Here is a 19,576-nt window from a genome sequence, read left to right as displayed (position 1 = left end):
ACAATAGCTTCATGACAATCATTACCATGGCAAATTTCATTTGTCTGTCAACATTAAATTAGGTAACTTACAAAGAGTATTACAAATATTGAGATTAAAGGTACCATTTATAAGGAGAATAAAAATGTCTTCCTAAATAGAAGCCATGCAACCTGAGCTTCACTTTTCCTATACACTTTCTCTTCTGAGAAACTGTATTGCATTTCTTGTTGTAATTCAAGTTATCTACAGCCCAAGTGTTCATTACATGGGGAAAAAGAAGAATCAATAATATTTCCTCAGGAATGCTGAACTGAATAAAGAGCTAAAGTTATTCTGTAATATTAAGTTCAGAATCCTGCCTACTGATTGACTATAAGTACAAATTGTCTACTATGTTTAAAAGTATATTTGCAGTCATTATTCGATTTTTACACAATATGAGTGTTCTTTATAATTTTGTTGTTGTCATCAAGCAGAACTTGAGATATATTTCCTCTGTCAACAAAGATCTGACATCTCAATGAAATCCACAGTATTTAATTTGAAATTAAACTACCTGGAATTTCAGTCAGGTAAGTTCAGGGTTAGTTTAAAATAAATGATCTAATGAATCAAAATATAACTTTTTAAAAAGTTTATTCTGTAGAGTACAGTAAAATTGATACTAAGCAAAAGTGATAGACATTAAGTTCCCATTTTCCATGACCACCCATTGTGATAATTGTTGAACTATCTGAAAGGCAAGAGGATCAGTATTGAGCTCCCAAACCTTGGAGGTGACAGTACAAGATGGGACGGAGGATGACAATGTCTAGCATGCATAGGAAAATGTATACCACATTTATATGACTTTGATCATAGTAGATGCTATTTATGATCAGACAAATTTTAGTTTGATGAAAAAACTGAAATTCTAATTTGAAATGTTTGTCTATATGGAAATTTTAAAATGTTAGCCAGAAAGGTAAGATTTGAAAATTTTAATTTTAAATTCCTATTACATGAAAATATTTTACCAGAATATTGAATACCTACACATGTTAACCCCACTTAACAAATAATTTCTATAACTCTGTTTTCTGTTAATTGGGAAATTAACATTAATTAGTCAATTGAAATATTAATATCTAACTGTACAATTGTTTATGTAGGTCAATCTGACAAGTCCCCTTATAAGTAACTATAAAGTTGCTTTTGTAACTAATATATTAATTTAATTCTATTTCATTTAAAGAGAATGGAATTTTACCTAGAGACAAATAAAAATGTTTCTTGACCAGAGAATCTCTCTTTCTCTTTTTGGGCCAAAAAATTATATTCTAATATGTTTAGTTCCTAGAAAATGCTTTGATTCCTAGTTTTTAAATAAATATGAAATTAGGAAAAATATGGTACACTAGCCTGATAAGTTTTCATGATTGTTTTAATTTACTGAACTCTGAATCAGATACTGGGAAGGTAGAAAAACAGAAAGTAAATAAGAAAGCAAGCAAACAAGTAAAAAAATAAATAAAACCACATAGTTATATTAAAACTGCAATTATTTTTCCTGTGATGATTTTCACTTTCAAATAAGCTAAAACCAGTTTTTCATTCTGTGTATAGTCAGAGAAGGTTCAGTATCATATTATAAGGCAAAGCATCTGTGACTAAGAGAAAAACTTGTACCATAATTGTAAGAATGATATCTGTCCTAAAATAAAAATTCTATGCAGAAAAAAAGCAACCCATTTGACTTATTATGATCTATTGTTTACATATAGTCATCATTTTATCACACCTAGACGGTCGTTTTAATGAAGAGTAAATATTGAAACTTTCTTTCTGTTAAGAATGATGTGATTAAACTTTGTTTAAAATCTGGTTAACAATTCTTCATCAATGTCAGTTTCTCAGTTATGTTTAAGGATTAAAAAGTATGTTGCTAGCTGGGTACAACGGTACATGCCTGTAATCCCAGCTACTTGGGAAGCTGAGGCAGAGGGATGGCAAGTTTGAGGCCAGTCTGAGCAATTTAGCAGACCCTGTCTCAAAACAAAACAAAACAAAAAACGCTGGGGATGTAGCTTGGTTGTTGACTTGCCTAGCATACTTCAGCCACGGGTTCAATCCCCAGTACTGGGAGAATAAAAAACAATTTATTCATGACATATACCAGACTCTTGATAAATGGTAGCTAAGGTAATGAGTATCAAATCAATTTATATAAATTGCTAGAAATGTTATACAAAATGGCATTAAAAACAAACTGTAGATACATTATTGGAGTGTCTTATTACATTCTGACAAACCATGATCTTATATTGATAACATAGTTAATATGCTACTAAAATCAACCAACATTCCTCTCAATCCCAAAGAGAGAATGACAAATAGTTTAAGAATAGAAACTGATTTTAAGTGATTTTTTTGCCATTACCATAACATTTTAGAATGCATAAAATGAAATTTTTTAATATTTTTATGTCCAGGAACTACTGTGAAATGTTAATTATTTGAACTCACTTCACAAAAATTCAACAGTTAATGAAAATTGTACTAAGTAAATTTATTTCTAAAAGGATTGAGCTCTTATATATATATATATCCCTTGGAAATGGTAAAAAGTGTGGTATAAGGGAAAGAGCACTAACATGAAGTCTGAGTGATCAGCGGTAGTTCCCCCCCACCACCACCATATTATCAGGTGATTTTTGGACATATTTCTCAAAATGGTTGCACTCTACTTTTATTTACTAAAAAATGGGTGAGCTGGACATGATACTTAGCCTAGAAATATCTGACCAAATAGAATTTCAAAATCAATTCTTGAGTTGTTTAAAAGTTGAAATGATACTCTTTATTCATACATAAAGGTAACATAGCATATAGAATAGAATTGCTTGTTTTATTAGATGTTTTAGAGTATATGTCTGCTACAAAACATAAATCTTGAAAAATAACTGAATTCAATAATCCAGAAGGTTCCTGATTATTCCATTTTACTTTTGGTTTGATATATAAATATCGTGGTCACTCCCCTGCTTTGACACACACTCTGACGCCTTCTACAGGGAAAATAATTTTGGATTGCAAATTAAAGCTTTAGAAAATTGGGAATTTCCTCCTGAGACTCTATGCCTGCAATTCTGGTGATCACCACTATGTATCAGTAGTCCCTCCTACAATATTAGTTTTGTTTTTATTTGCACATATTTAAATTTAAAATTTCAATAGAAATAAGATATTTATTAAATGTTGTATTCACTTAAGACCATAAAGTAAATACTGTGTGAAAATCAGTTTATTCTGTTTGCTTTCATCCTAGCTACTCCTAAGAGTTTTCACAGAGGTTTTTATATGGCGGTTGGCTACCAAGCAGTGCCATTTTTGCTTCTGTCTTCTAGTAAGGCCTTTATTTGATTTCCAAAATAATTTTCTGTTTTCTTTGCAGAGAGTAGGGAAAAATGCTTTTGTCTAGAGATATTTTCTATTTTTTTCAATAATCTCTTTGCCTATTTCAAATAAAAATTTACATTACATGGCCTAAATTTTTCATCTAGTTGACTGTCGTAAGTGTTCTTAATAGATATTTCAAGTCAATTTCATCTATGTGCCTGGGATGATCTGTTATAGTGTCTGCCTGGATTATAGTGTTGAGAGAATTAGTGGTGTCTGTAAGTTATAACCCACATAACACATGTTTGCCATCCCTATTCTTGACTGATACTAAAATCCATAAGTTTTGAGTATTTAAGAAAATGAAGGAATCAAAAAATAAATTTTAGGCAAATGTGGTACATAGGCTTCTGATAACTTAAGAATCTAAATTCTGTAAGCATGATGATGAAGTGGCTCTGAGAAGTTTGCTAATTCTATTTTCCACAGGCTAAGAAAAACAGTGGTTAATATATGCACTAATATGACAATGATTTTGATTTTTTATTTTCATGCTGCTCAATACCAAGGCTGCGCTGAATAGCTCAACTGATAGTTATGACTGGAATGATTCTTCATGTAGAAATTAGAAATAGCCAATGTCTGTAGTATAATTAATGTCTAGGCAATGATCCTAGATACAGCACAATGATACAAAGATAGGTTTTTCAAAACTGGCTTAGGCACTACAGTGAATTGTAAAACATCGGTGTTCCGAATCACAGTAACAGCCTCTAAGGGAGAAATCTGAAAAAGAGAGAATAATTTCCTTTTACCTCATTGGAAACACCAGAAGAATGATCTTGAACATAATCCAGAGCCTTTTTAGGAGGCTGGGGTGTAGATGAACCACATAAGCAGAAGTGTAGAGATGGAATGGAGGAGAATCAATGGCAGCAAGGAATGAACATGTGGAAAAGGTGACAACAGTTAGAAATTGAGTGCTGATAGCATCAGATACAAACAAAGAGTGACACGAATGGAGCAAAATGGGGGTAGCCTAGCAGGAAGAGTGCAATGTTTACAGATATTCTCAAGCATTGGGCACAATTGCTAGTGTTCAATTAGTAAATTTATAAACTCATTTTATCAAATCAAAATTAGCATTCCTAGTTTGGCCACAGAGGAATGCAAGGTTCATTAAAGAAACATTAAAGGAGCGAGTGGCTAGCATGCTGGTAAGTTTCAATTGTGTGGCAGAAAATGACTGTAGAAAATGCTGATAATTTAGGCTCAGTACAAAGGTTGGTATAATCCTTCTAAACTCTCTAAGCAATAATAACAAGACATATAAAACAAAGATCAAGAACTTTTTTCTTCTTAAATAGAATACATTAATATTAATGTTAGGATACAAATGAAAAAAAAAAACAATGGAGAAAACATTTTTCCTATTAGGTAATAAAAATTTCAGGATAAGTTCTTTGGTTTATATTCATTTACAGTCACATTTGATTCAGTTCAATACAATATAATAAATCTTATCAGGTTTCCTTTGCATTTTAATGGTCAAAGGGTCTACCATAACCCATTTATGATGCATATACAAGCATATAAATCAGAATATGATATGGTAAAAATCATAGACTCTGATTTTTCTTTTCTCTCTCTCTCTCTCCCTCCCTCCCTCCCTTCCTTCCTTCCTTCCTTCCTTCCTTCCTTCCTTCCTTCCTTCCTTCCTCTCTCTCTCTCTTTCTTTCTTTCTTACACTGAGTTATATCCTCAACTATATACATATATATATAGTGTCTTGCTAAGTTGCTTTAGGATGTCACTAACTTGCTGGCTACCTTTGAACTTGCAATCCTCCTTCCTCAGCCTCCCAAGCTGCTGGGATTATAGGCATGCACCACCATGCCCAGCATACCTCTGATTTTTAATAAAAGTTGTTGGGCAGTGTAATTGGCATGTTCTTTAAGAACTTAAAATTCATGAAACGTGACTGACACATTAAATGCATTGCTGTTGGAAAATACTTTTCCCAAATAAAACTTGATTTACTACAGGGAGTTATTTAAAGCTTAAACTAACTCTATTCCTATAAAGCCCAAGGGTGACGGGGGGGCATCCTTGGGTGGGAATTTAGGGAACTGCAACATAGCAGCAGGTTTCACTAGCAACACTGGACATCAAGGTTAACAGGGTTTCTTAATTTTTTTCTTTTCTCACATTCCTTCCAGTAGGTATTTTATAGTGGGCATATTCTGGTCATATATAAGAGTGGGCACTACCCAGAGACTTTTAGTTGCTGTTGTTTGACAGGCCTGGTTTTAACTTCTGGTTCTGCAATTTAGTATTTTGTGCAAAATTTTAACCTTTCTGTTCCTGTTTTCTTCTTATTATGGGGCATCAGAAAGATTCATGGATTAATGAGTACAGCCAGCTCTCCAGGGACTTGGTGATTCCTCAGCAAATGGGATCTACACAATAGTTGTTGTTATTATTATTATAATTGCCAACATGGTCTTGTTTGAACTAGATCAAAGTGAACTGTAAATGAGTACAAATCCATATAGCTGTAATCATTGCCTAAATATTCCAGAACAGAAAAATCTTCAGCATATTAAATTTGCAATTAATTAGATACAAGATAATCCTGATGCCTGATTTGGAAAAACCATACAGCAAGTGTCTGAGGGCCTTAGCCATTTTGGTACAGAAGTAATGTGGACTAAGTTCCACCGCATTTGTATATATATGGTGCATTCAGTTTTTTTTTTTTTTTTTTTTTTCTCTAAACGAAACCTCTCTCTTCCAATAATGGTACGTTTTAAAATAAATCAAACAAAAACATTCTCCTATTTATCTTATAGTAAAGGCTAACCTCACTTACCGGGCGTCCAAACTCCAGTTCTGAAAAGAATTTATACCAGGGCTCATTTTCTAAATCTATGTCATCTGGATTTATGCGATCAGTCTAGAGCAGATGTGAAGGAAAAGGGAAGGAAAAGGCACACTGAGCGAAGTGAGGGAAATGCTGTGTGGTATGAAAAACACGCGCGCATTCACACGCCAACATGCACCAACTCTCATCCAACAAACCTCAGCAGGAGAGAACGGAGGAAGTAAAGTAAAATGAGTAAAACCAGGATATGAAGATGAGCGTCAAGGTCCCTGGCTATTGCCCCTGGCCAAGGTTTCTAATTCTCTCCTTAGCTCCTTGCACAAACCATGGATAACTCGCTATGGAAGCATGGAGAGCACACCCCAGTCTTAAAACAGGCTCAAGAGAGGCACCAAATGGCTCTTCTGAGGCTGGTCACATCATTGTCCCTGGCCTCTTGGTGACTAGCAGCCCCAGGGTCTGAAATCTGCAGACAAGTCCCCCAGGTGCAGCCATCTGGAGAGGCTGGGACAGGGGGAGGGAAGGGGAGAAGAGATCCGAGGTGCGGGGAGGAGTAAGAGGTGCTGGGAAGCGGTTAGGGTTTTTTTTTTGGCAGGAAGAATCCAGGGCTAGGTGACAGGGAAGAGGGGCAGCCGGGGGGAGGTGTGAGTAGCCAGCTTCTGACTTGGCCTTCTTAGCCTCTGGAGAACAGGGCTCCTCCTGAGCTTCCCCACGAGCATTAGGAAACTTAAAAGAAGGAAGGAGCTCACCCGGATGGGAGAGAGAGCTGGGGCGCACGAGTTTGGCGCGGGGATGGCGCTCCTGGGCGGAGGGGAGGGGCTACGCGTGACTTCTCCATAGGGTGAGGTGGAAAGAGGCTTCCGGCCAGGTTCCCTTGGAACAGGTGTTGGAGATGTTGGGAGAGGGGGCTGTAAGAAAGAGGGGTGAAGGAGACACTGATTCATTACATAGGGCTTCTCTATGAACCCACAGGACGCAGGTCAGTGCGTGTTGTGTGCTGTGTTAGGCTGGGGAGGAAACCTTTCAGAAGTTGCAAAGGCTCCAGTGGGGGTCGAGGGCCAGAGACCCTTGGAATAGTCAGGCTTACTGCAAAAATGTAAAGATCGGGAGTGGGCAGTGAAGACAGATGGTGTGTTTTCAGCCACCCCCAAATTCCCTTTCCTCCTGCATACTTTGAGCTACTGGAAAGGCTCTGGGTGGAGCCAGATTTCCCCAAGTAGGTGCTGTGGATGGCTGGCGACAGGGGAGGGAGTGTGGGATGAAATCTCACCTTGGTTTCCTTGCCATTTTAATTTAGAGAAAAGCCAATTTTTATAATTGACTTGCTTCCCTCTGTTGGTTTCAGAACGTTGTATTTAAGATGGAAAAACTAAGGAGTGTTAACATAAACAGTGGGGGAAAATCCATACAATTACTTAAATAATAGAAAGCAGACACCCAGCAGTTACTTAGCCCTCTCATACTCAGTGTGTTCAAATAATACTTGCCTGACCAGATTGATTCAGGCTGTTCCTTTTTTAAAATTAAAATTGGGTATTAAAGTACTACAGGGGCCTTACTACTTCTTTGATAATTATCACACGACAACAGTTAAATATGGTATAGTTGAACAGTGCAGTATATTAAGTGAGAAAAAATTCCTAAGAAAAATTATTTGGTAACCCTGGCCAGGAGAAGAGCTGAGACTCCCAAGACATATTTCAGAAGGTCCTTAAGCACTCACTGGTCAAAAGCCAATTCCATATAATTTTCTTACAATTCTTAAAGGAGCTCAAGGATTTCCACTGAATAGTTACAACTCAGTCTTGAAAGAAATATTCTGTAACTTTTATAATTTTGAGGGTTTTGAAATAGTCCATATTCCAACAAAAACCTCTATTTTATATGAACTCATTTTAGTGTTTGATTGACTTGTTGCATTTGTAACAGTTTTTTAAATCCTATGTAATGAATAGCCCTATGTAATGAATCAGTCTATATTGAATAATATACACTCAAAGTGTTTTTGTGTTGTGGTTTTGTTTCAATATTCATAGTAAAAGGTTGTAATAATAACTACACATGATGATGAAAAAGTTTGAGATATCATAACAAAAATAGTGCAAGGACCCAAGTTATCCAATACATGCAGAGATCATAATTACAAAGACTGTTTAATAACCCTAGGAAATGTATGTGATAAGTGATGAAAAAAGTGTAACATGTACTTGTGCAGTAGTTATTATGACACCCCAAAGCTGGCATTGGATGATTACAGTAAAAAAAAAAAAATGCACATATACAGAAGACCACAATGGTGTTCTGGTATTGAAGCTGTTTGTTTTTTCTTTCTTTCAAATGTCATTTTGCTTTGTTGTTATGACATTATTTTTGCAATATATAAAAGTATGAGAGAATATCCTACAGTGTATGGGAAAATGCTGCAGAACTCTTAAGACATTTTCCCTAATTTATGCCACTATTATATTGGATTTACACTTCAGAAGTAACAGTGAAACTGGAAGAAAGAAAACATTCTTGTAACTACTTTGCCCTTTTCTGTTTAATAAAGAAATTTGATTCAATAGTTCCAAAAATATTAAGATTTTGCTATTACTAAAATATTATTTCTCCAAGTTATTATCTAGAACATTATAGATGCAAAATATAATTAATCATAGAAAGGTTTTTCTGGAATTGAGTTTCTGATAAATTAACATTAAAGAGAATTTTTCAGTAATTTTTCTTCTGTTTAGAGAGGCATACTAGTTCTCCCATAGGAAACTAATCTCTGATTATTTCAAATTTTGTAGTTACTATAGTTAGATAGTAGTTATTAATTCTTGATTTTATTACCTTTTCTTTCAAGTACAGTATTTTGTTTGCTAAGAGGAGATAGAAATAACTTCCATTAGAGGAAATAAATTTGCCTAAAAAGCATGAACAGCAGAGGGCAGCAAATTTACTAGCTACACGAGTATAATTTCACTTTGAATTCAACTTCAAGAAAATATGTAACGAATAGATAAACTAAGTTCTCATTTTATGCTGGGAACAATGGCACATGCCTAAAACCCCAGCTACTGGAGAGGCTGAGGTAGGAGGAACGCAAATACCAGGCTACTCTAGACACTTAGTGAGACCCTGACTCAAAAAATAAATAGATAAGTAAATAAATAAAATAAAGAAAAAAGGAAATATGTTTTTATGGTAGAATATAGAAAAGGAACAGAATATCTATCATTTGGTACCATATCTTATAATGGCAATGTCCCATTAATTATGATTTTTTCCCTATTAAAAATATAATTTATAATTTCAATGGGCAATGATCTAGACTTTATGCCAGTAGACATTAGCAGAAAAAACACACAAAACAATAACACTGGTAGTCTTCAGTAACTTTGGCATATAAAGAAAGGCACACACTTGGGTAGAGCCTTTGTGTGAGATAAAATGTAAGTGGCAGAACTAGAATTTTCTCTTTGCTTGGTTGACCTATTGAATCGCCTTAGTTACGCAACAATTAAACGCATTGTGTAGCGATTGCTAAGATTGCTAAGGTACACACAAACCTCACAATAATCAGCGACGTGTATACAGATGGTCAGCCAACAGAAATATATGAAAGCTAATCTTCTCCCTCATTCAACTTTCCTCCTATAACAGAGTTATTTTAGGAAGTATGGTCATGCTTCATTCTAATTGCTCATAAAAGGCAGAAGAGCAGAGATAACTGATGTGATCTTTCTAACCCTCTTTTTAAGATTGCAGCAAACCTCTGCTTAATACAAGCTTTATGTCACCAGTGTAAGAGGAAATACTTAAGAAAAGCTATAACTATAAATCACACATCATCCTTATTTAAAAGCTAACAAGGGTGAACAATTTTTACAGTTTAAAAGCATTTAGCTGCTTTTGTGGCTACAGAAATTTCACAGTTCTCAGTCTTCTGAGGCATATACTTACTTTATGTTGCTCCAAACAGAAAGAAGTGTATTTTTTTTCTTGAGAATTTATGCTCATTAACTTGTAAGCTTCAAAGCACTGGCTGTTAAGTATTATATTTATTGTAGATCCATAATAAATAATGAATGCTATACACATTTTTAGTTGGAATAATTCTTTATGGTTCAAACCATTAGATAAAACTTCCAAAATTTTTATACATTTATCTCTGAGTGGCAACTTTTGTTGATAAAGAAGCTCATGTTCATTCATGGTTTAAATCAAATTTCCACTCTGTATAGTGATTTCAATGCTTATTTTCTTTGGTTTTTCTTATTATGTGTAGGTTTAGTGATTGTAGGGAAAAGAGCGTCTTCATATTGTTTTTTATTTTATTAAGTGTACAGAGGTCCTGATCAAATGCCTTTTAAAATTAAAAAAAATTAACATGGCTCATCTACAAGCATATTCAATTTAGATGAGACATAAAGTTTCATTAATATAATCCTGATAGCGAGTTCTTATGATTGCCTCTTGGAATAAATAATTGTGGAAATATGGTTCTGACTTACAGATCAAGTCAATTAAAGATGACTTCAACTGGTGATTGCAGTCATTTTCTAGATATCAAACATTAGGCCCATTTAGTCAACATTTCTAAATTTATAGACAAATGAATATTTATGAGCTTCAGAAAAGTGCATTTACTTTTGCTTTCTGGTTGAACAGCATAAATGCATATGTCACTGATTCCTAAGGAAGAAGAAGGTCTTTTTGCCAGGGTTTGGGAAGGACTTTTGTTCAAACAGTATTGCCCCCTCTGCCTCCTTTGTATCCCTGAGAATCATGGAATTAGTGAGCCATAGTTACTAATAGATGGGTAGAATCCCTCCTGCATGTCTTGATGGTGACTCACTGGGCCTTTTGTCACTAGAAATGTGTGGCATTCAAAGATAAGCAACAGAACAAAGATTCAGTCTCTCCCTAATTTTACACTAAATGCAAGGGCAAAATCTTCATTCAATTCACTTAGTAATTTGGTGAGTTATTCACCCACACCCACCATATGCCAAGCATTGTTAGGTGTGGGAGATAGGATGCTGCACCAGATATGGTTCCTGCCTTCAAGGTGCTTGAAGTTGAGAGAGGGACACAGACAAGTAAACAGGCCATGACAGTTCTGTGTGATAAGGGCCATGGGGGTGGGGGTCTGCAGGTACCAGCAGAGAGAATTTTAAACCTAGAATTGAGAAGGGACAATTACCTGGAGGAAGTGAGACCATGCTAAGACGCAGGATGAAAATTTCCATGTGAAGGAAGAGGTAGTGAGGAGAGGTTTCTGGGCAGAGGAAATAGCCTGTGTAAATGAGGAGGTTGAAAGCTCCCCGAGTAGCTGGAACCCAGTAGCAGGGAGGGTGGGAAGAGATGAGGCTGCAGAGGATGCTGGGACTACGTCACACAACATGTGTGTGTGTGTGTGTGTGTGTGTGTGTGTGTGTGTGTGTGTGTTGTGTAAATTATGTTAAAGGATTTGGATTTTGAATGAAGGACAATGGAGAGCCAGGAAAACAATTTTGAGCAGGATATTTTATAAAGATTTTCTAAATATTGCTCTAGTTGTGGTGTAGAGATTAGGTTGGAGAATTTGGGAAATGGATCTTTAGGTGGCTGTTACCTGATCCAGGCAATGACAGGATCAAGTGTAATTCAGGCAATGAACAAGTATGGACCAGAAGAGAAAAGTGACAGTGGTATCTCTCCTTGTGAGCAGGATCTTGAGTTCACTGGGAGAGAGGGGATTTGAGTTGACACTTGAGAAAACTGAGCAGATGGAGAGGTCCTCTAAGAATTCAAAAGAGCAACAGAGAAATGCCTGACTATTGTGTATGGTTTTTAAAAATTAAAAAGAGAAGAGCAAAGAAATGCTTTCAAACCCTCTTGGGGTAAAAAGACAGGAAGGTGCATCCCTAATAGCTTCAAACCCCTTTGTGCTGTCCATTTGTCTTACATCACTCTTATTTAGCAAGCTTGCACTGTGTCCTCTACATCTGTGTGTTCAAGACACTTAGAATGTTCTGCAAACAAGATTGATACGTAGTACCACTACCCTTAGGCCTTTGTTTCCCCCCTCCCCAGGTTATAGAGGACTGGAATGGATTCAGGATTGATGTTGTGGTGGTTGGGAGGGAGAATAGACTAGTCCTATAACACAATGCCTGACTAAAATGATACATATGACTTGCTCAAGTCATTTGGCATAACGCTAACTCCCAATAAATTTGTTTAGGAAGGATTAAAATTTTGGTTCTTTCCATTGCTCCATAGATCCATTCTCATTTCCTTCAATGTTTCTAGGTTCCTTTCACTTATCTTTTCCTGTGACTTACAGAACCTATACATACCCAAATCTCTGACAACGCTCATGGCTCTAGAACTTTCTATCTTTTTAGAACCAATTAAGTATTGGGTCATAATTACTCAGGGCCCAGGTTTCTGGCAAAGTAAATAAAATATACTAACTTATTATAAATCAGTCAATAAACTTAATTTATACTGCAAAATAATCAAATAGACTTAGGTGGCAGTTGAGTCCCAGCTAAACGTTTCCCACTCAGCTAATCTAATACAGTAGTGATCAAGTGCACCAGGCATGAGTGCACCCACCAGCTAAGTTAGTTAGGTACTGCTAGTCTCTTTGTCCATAAAATGTGAATACCACACATCTGCTTCTTAGGGTTGTTGGGGACATTACATGAGATAAGGCATAAATAACTAATTATACAAGCGTGGCACATAGTAAGTGCTCAGTAAAGATTTGCAATGACTGTTTTGGTTGTTGCTATTATTACTGCTACTTTAAAACAAGGAGTCTTTAAAGCTTTAATCTAAAGACTTGAGTAATGTAGGAATTTGAGTCACAACAATAGGGCCCATGAATGAGCTTTAGGTGGGCACAGGGAGGATTCTTTAGGTGTGCCATTGAAGAGGTTGCTTATTGGCACAAATACAGATCTAGTCGTGTATGTACACTCAATGAGAGACTTGAAGCTCCTTAAGGCAGAGACACTGTCTTGTTCCCCATTATGTCCCTATCACCCAATATTAAGTCTGGCACATAATTGGTGCTGAGCCAGTTTTCTTGAATGAGTAAACCATAGCAATATCCTGATGGGAAAACTTTTGAAGTTGACTCTGTTTTCTGACACTCTAGCTACGAAAGCATTTCAGTACAATCACAACATCCACCATCCTAGGAGTCTTATAATTATTAGAATGATTATTAAAGTTTTGCTATTTATATCTAAATATGATATTTTCAATTTCATGGAGTGGTAACATTCTGTTTCACTTAATTCTCATTCTGGGAAATTTTAAAGTACCTCGATATTTAATCGTATAACGTAGAAAATGGGTTATAAGTTTGTAAAATGGAGTCTGCGAATCAGTGATGTTCCTTTTTTCTTTTAGTTTTTTGTTACTCAAAAACATATGAGTTGTTTGAAGAGAGCCACAGGAGACTTAGATAAATGTCTGTTTGAATTATATGATTATAAGGTTTCGAGCATGCTTCTTAAAAACACCACCACAAATACAGGGTTTCCAAAACTAAATCAAGGACACTTAGATTGGGTGTGGTGAGGCAAGGGTTTCCAATTAAATTTCAGGGCTGGCTTTGCATTCTAGTCTTGTTTTCTTAGTTACTCTTGGGGGAGCTAACAAAACTTTCTTTTTCCTGTTCACTGATCCCAAAATTCTTTTAAGGCAAGGACAAAAGTAAATTGATATTGACATAAAAGGTTTTTCTAGAAGCAGGCTTGGAGATGCAGAGGAATTGCAGAGTTTTAAAGAGATCTTAAGGGTCTGATCTCTGAGTGGAAGCAAAGGACAAAAAAAAAAGGAGATTGGGGAGAGCAAAAATCCAGGGGACCAGGGAAGAACCTATTTGTTAACTTTAACTCGCACTTAGAAGAAGCAAAGCATTTTTCTCAGGTTTACATATCTTTTTGTTTGCATATCCTTAAAATAAATAATTAGAAAAAATACTGCAAAATGAAATAGTGTTGATCCTAGAATGACAATCAATCGGGATGCTTGAGGCTTGGTAACCTGAGAGGGATTTAACAAAAATCAATTAAGTAACTTGTTATAAAAAGGGCATTTAGAAAATTTCCCCTTAAATTAAAGAAATATTAAGAAACCATTATGGAAGGCAAAGGATGAACCTTCCTGTGTCTGCACATATTAGGGAGATTAATTAATAATTTTTCTCATTGGCAACCTAGAATAGAAATTACATGTTGTGTTTATGAGTGTTTTGTTTTTTAATTAAATCCAAGTTCATGACTAAGCACAGAGTAGCTATGCTAATGAATCTAGCACATGTGCGTACATGAACATATTAATTATATAAATAATTAGATACATATTAAAAATATACATAATAAATAGCTATGATTACTAAAGTGTACCATTTCTAAGACAAGATGCACAGATCATGAAACAAAATAAACATGATTTCTAAATAATGCCAATAAATAAACTACCTTTGTGACAAAAATCACTAAACGATGTGCAATTCAGGTTTATTTGGGAACCCTGGCAGCTTACTGAGTGGGCATTCTGATTTATGAGAAGTGCTTACTGGTCTCTCATGCTGCAAAATTGATGACTTCCCAGGTTCATATTCGAAAATACTCCTTGGCTCAGACCGAAATTTTCTGGTGTCCACTTTTCTGTCTGGAGGATCCCAGTCATGCCTAGAAATAAACAACAAATCACACACTAAAATAATCCTGTAGGCTTAAAGCAGCTGTACACAAACTATTTGCTCTCTGTTTTCAAAGTTAATTTTAGCAGAGATTAAAAAAAAATCTCAGGACAAAAAGGTAATTTATGAAAATAGCATATATTGTATATTTTGCTTGACATAAATGATTTAAGGGAAGTCATTCTTTTTATATTATATTTCCTGTATTTTTTTTCCATATGGGACTATCCCACTGCTGGTTCAAAAACTCACATGAGGGGCTTATGCACACACAGACGATGACATGTTAGTAAACTCATGGGTCAGTAATGGCAGGAGGTAAGTGGCAATATAGGCTCTGTGAAGCTATGAGAGTTTAACCCACCACTCGGTGACTAGGTGTCCTCCATCCAAAGTGATAAGGAGTAGCACACACACCATATTTGATTCTATTTCTTACAAGTGGTAGAAGAGTTTGTGAGGCGTTCAACAGAAGCACTTGGGTTGACATACACAGAAACATGCAGAGTGGCGTGGGAGCCCCTTTTTGGTGTCAGCCTTGAAAAACCAATATTGGTCTCATGGGAATCTGCTTTTTTTTTTTTTTTTTTTTTTTTCTGAGCTCATATATCATTCAGAGACTGTCACAAAAGGATTTAGCAAGTAAAGCTCCAAGGAAGGACTTTGAAAGTCAAACTTTTTTCAGGCTGGGACTAAAAAGGAAGGCATCTTTTAGAGAAGGAAGAAAAATTTGTTGATTATAGATTTCTCAGGAAAAAGGATTTTCTGACTTTAGATTAGGGAAATTCTGACTCCATAGATGGGAATAAAATTCTGACTCCAAAGCATATTGGAAATAGAAGTGCTCCAAGAGGGAAACTTAGGGGCAAGTCCTGACAGTCTAGTAAATTGCTGAGCAATAAAAGACCCCTTAAACATTTTCAGTCTTTGTTTCTTCTATAAGACAGAGTAAAAATGTGTCTTTTTCTCTTGCAGAGGTGTTTGAGCATTATGAGAAAATACATATAGGAGCCATCTGGAATTTTTAAACGATCATCTTATGTCTTTACTGGGAAATAGTATATTTAAATCTAAGTTAGTTTTGGTCATTTCTGATAGCAAAGACACTATTTTGTATCTAAATGATTATTTTTCAGTTTTAAGACATCACACTTTCTAAACACATAATTCATAAGAGATCAATATTAAAATGAGAATTTCTTCACATGTGATTTGTGTCCATTTTTGTGACATCATGTACCCTATAAGGATCAGTAATTATTGTCAAGGAGGTGTTGTATATAAACTTTCTTAAAGGGTTTCGATAGATGATTCTTAATAATCAGTATTAATAAAGACTAATTCTTGTATCCTTACTTGTTCATTGCCAGCATAGGCTTTGGATTTAAGCAGAGCTGAGTTTGAATCCTGGCTTGGATATACTAGCTGCATGAGCTGAGCAAGTTTCTGCAATTTTTCAAATTAGTTGTCTTTCTCTCTAAAGTAGAATAGGGATGTTCTCAGAATTAAATGACATAATATGGGAAAAGTGCCTATCTAATGAGTTCCAGATAAAGATTACCTATAATAGGAATATAGTGTCATAATCCTACTAAAAATGACCTAATGAAAATGTGTTTATAAATTTTTGTTTGAGTGTGAATAGTCTGAATAAAAATATTTCAGTGGAATGAAAATTTTGGATCAGCTCAAAAAAAATTGGGGAAAATGAATCATAGACATTTATTAGCTAATTCCTTATTGATGATTAATGAATAATTTCCTCTGGTTTCAAAAAAATATTTTCTTAAGCTAATATTTCAGATCTGAGGAAACTGAAAATTAACTGTATAAACCCTCACCTGCTGCAGCAAAGGAAGTCTATGTAAATTATTTCTATTTATTTATCTCATATATGCACTTATTGGATCAAAAAGTAGAGGCTGTGTCCACTTTACTTGAAGTTTAACTTCGTGCATTTGAAAGACATTCCAAATACAACAGCATGACCCAACAAAACGTTTGCTACAGACTCCATAGTGGTGGGCCATATGGTTTATGTAAGGACTAATAAGATGGTACATATGTTCTCCCTACAAGACAAGCACGGATTCTTCTTCTGAATGCCATGGAGCTTTATTTTGTATTCTAAATTAGGTGTAGGCCCCTTTGTGGGATGGGGAATGCCTTACTTTTCTGTTGAAGACCGATCTCTTGGTCGGAGCGGTGGGACCGGAGGTGGAACCTGTGGGGGAGGCACGGGAGAGGATGCATCCTTAAAGGCATCGGTGCCGTTGTCAGAGTGGCTTTTGGAAAGAGGTCTGTAGGTCTGGGTCTTTGCAGCAGGATGTGACTGAGTGCTGTAGGATGGGTGGTACAGACCTACCATGAATAAAACAAAAACAAAAATAAAAAGTAACATTTAAAAAAGCATGAAGTTGTTCATGCCTTTCAACATACCCAATGATTTTGAAAACTATTATCCACAAACATATTCATAATGCACACATTAGATTGGTATGTCATGTACCCATTTGTAATATTATCAACTTAGTAATCATTATTTATTATTTAATAACTTATCACATATACAAGCACTGGTGACAGTAAATCTTCATCAATTATTTTGGAATTAGTAACAATTCAGACTGTTAATAAGAACAAACTTACAGGCACTCAGCCAATTTTCTCATCCATCATAGGCTAATAACATTGGTAAGGTTTCAGAAGAAGATTAAAAATTTTTTAGACCTATTTCCAAATATCTGCTGATACTTTAAAAACTCTGCTTTATATATGACAATTAATATGTTAATTGCAATCAAACAAAACCCTGAACAAGCTGTATCCATACGATGCTATGTGAGGCACAAGGGAACATAAACACTCAATAAGCTTCTAGTAAATTTGAGGAAATGAGGTAAATGCTCAGTAAGCTTCTAGAACATCTGAGGAAATGAGGCACAAATAGAATTATTACTGAAAATAATTGGTAACATTTAATAAAGACCAAATGAGGAAAATATACTAAGAATTAAAGGAAATTATAAAATGGTAGATGGGTCAGAGATGCTATCATAAAACCCAAGGGACTAGTCATCCCTGAAGGATTACTTTGGGTGGACAGAAGAGGGTATCAGGGATAAGTACAGGACAAAGAGAAGAGGGATGTGGGGTTAGTAGAAAGGGAGAAGACTAGTTGCAGTTGCTGTTTCTAATGATTAAACGATAAAACTTCTAGGAATTCTGGCTTTCCCTGCACTAATTACTCATGGAACATCATCTTCAATATTTAAAAAATCACAAGAATTCTGAATTTCCACAACTGCAATATTTTGGGGTAAGTTTATTTGCATTCCTCTGTTCCTCCCGAAGATCCACGCAAATTTCCGTGACAAATGTAAAGAGACAACATCCACACTTACAGTTTTCGCCTCAGTTCTACAGTCAGACTTCAACTTTTGAGCTAAATAAAGGAGGTAAGTTTGGTAACTGGAAATAAAGATGGAGGGGAATATCTTAATGGACTTCCCGTTATAATTTGAGGGAGCCAGGACCTAAAACCCAAGATTCGTAGCTAGTTAAGCTTGCTTTCTTCATTTTCCCTCTATTTGTCTTTGGAAACTAGTAGCAAAATATCTAATGCTTTTAGGGCCTGAATGCTGGTTCTTCAGGGGTCCAGGAGGAGGGAGCCTCACACAGTTCTGCTGCCAGGCTGGCTAAAGGACCCCTAAATGAGAACAAGCTGATGAACAGTCCTGAGCCTGTGGCTGGGCACGCAGAGAAGGCCCTTGGTGGAATACCTGATGCAACACTTAGGAAAAAGTGAAAAAAGGAAGCATGTTTTTAAGGATCTCTCACTCCAGCTGAAGACCACTTCACAAGATGCCAGAGTACTCAAATACAAGTGGCAGTGCCCCATTGAAGTTTTTCTATCAGGTTCAGTGGCAATTCTGAGTTAGAAAAGTGGCCCAGCCAAGTGGGATTTTTCACATCCCTCAATGAATGACTGCATTTTGGAGCAGAAACCTGGACAAGGTCACAAAACACTTGGCTTGATTTGTTTTTTGGGGAAGTGTATTTGAAAGATCTTTAGCAATTGTAATCACTCTCTCTGCTGGTAAAAGAAGATCTTTATCTTTTTTTGTACCCTGGTCAAAATAAGATGTTCTTTCACCCTGTCCTTCACACTTTGGTTAAACATTCCTGAAACCCAGAATAAACTAATCGTGGGGATGAATGAGACAAAACAGTATTAATTCTCATTTCCATGAGAAAAGATCAATCTGTTTGTTATGCATGCTCTGAAAAAAAGAAGTCAAGCAACCTCCTAATTATAGGAACCACAGTGTGGTCAAACAGAGGGACAAAACAAAGTGATGGTGTAGTTCTTCCAACATTGTTGAGCATCCAATCGTCATGACAAGCAAGGAAACCCATCGGCCCATCCTACCTGCATTATATGTGTAAGGAGTATTGTACATGTCTGAGTCATCATCTAGAAAATGAAACATAAATATTATGGTAGTACAGATTCTGTCACCATGCCATAACAACACAGCAGAATTTCAGAGAAACACCAGAAATTTGCTAAAAGAGCAATGTATTTTTTCCTAGTTCATAATATCCATTTATGTTTCCAAGTACTGCTTTTTGCT

The 19,576-nt window shown here is 35.8% G+C and overlaps 1 protein-coding gene across 25 annotated transcripts in view; it reads right to left on the bottom strand.

Moving 5' to 3' along the window:
• Sorbs2 (sorbin and SH3 domain containing 2) overlaps positions 1 to 19,576 on the bottom strand; it is a 173,439-nt gene that overhangs the window by 36,826 nt on the left and 117,037 nt on the right. For 6 of the 25 annotated variants that reach the window (XM_026389435.2, XM_077792510.1, XM_077792503.1 and 3 more), the window contains 6 exons: positions 19,372 to 19,416; positions 17,111 to 17,300; positions 14,814 to 14,928; positions 6,994 to 7,152; positions 6,233 to 6,316; positions 4,176 to 4,232 (listed from right to left, as the gene is read on the bottom strand). In XM_026389435.2, the coding sequence (XP_026245220.2) occupies positions 4,176 to 4,232; positions 6,233 to 6,316; positions 6,994 to 7,152; positions 14,814 to 14,928; positions 17,111 to 17,300; positions 19,372 to 19,416 (650 nt within the window). Of the gene's footprint in view, positions 1 to 4,175; positions 4,233 to 6,223; positions 6,317 to 6,993; positions 7,153 to 14,813; positions 14,929 to 17,110; positions 17,301 to 19,371; positions 19,417 to 19,576 lie in introns of all 25 variants that reach the window. The other 19 variants (XM_026389437.2, XM_026389436.2, XM_077792513.1 and 16 more) reach the window with 10 other exon arrangements.

Source organism: Urocitellus parryii, chromosome 14 (assembly GCF_045843805.1).
Source record: "Urocitellus parryii isolate mUroPar1 chromosome 14, mUroPar1.hap1, whole genome shotgun sequence".
NCBI classification, from domain to species: domain Eukaryota; kingdom Metazoa; phylum Chordata; class Mammalia; order Rodentia; family Sciuridae; genus Urocitellus; species Urocitellus parryii.
This window is presented reverse-complemented; position numbering and strand designations above follow the sequence as displayed.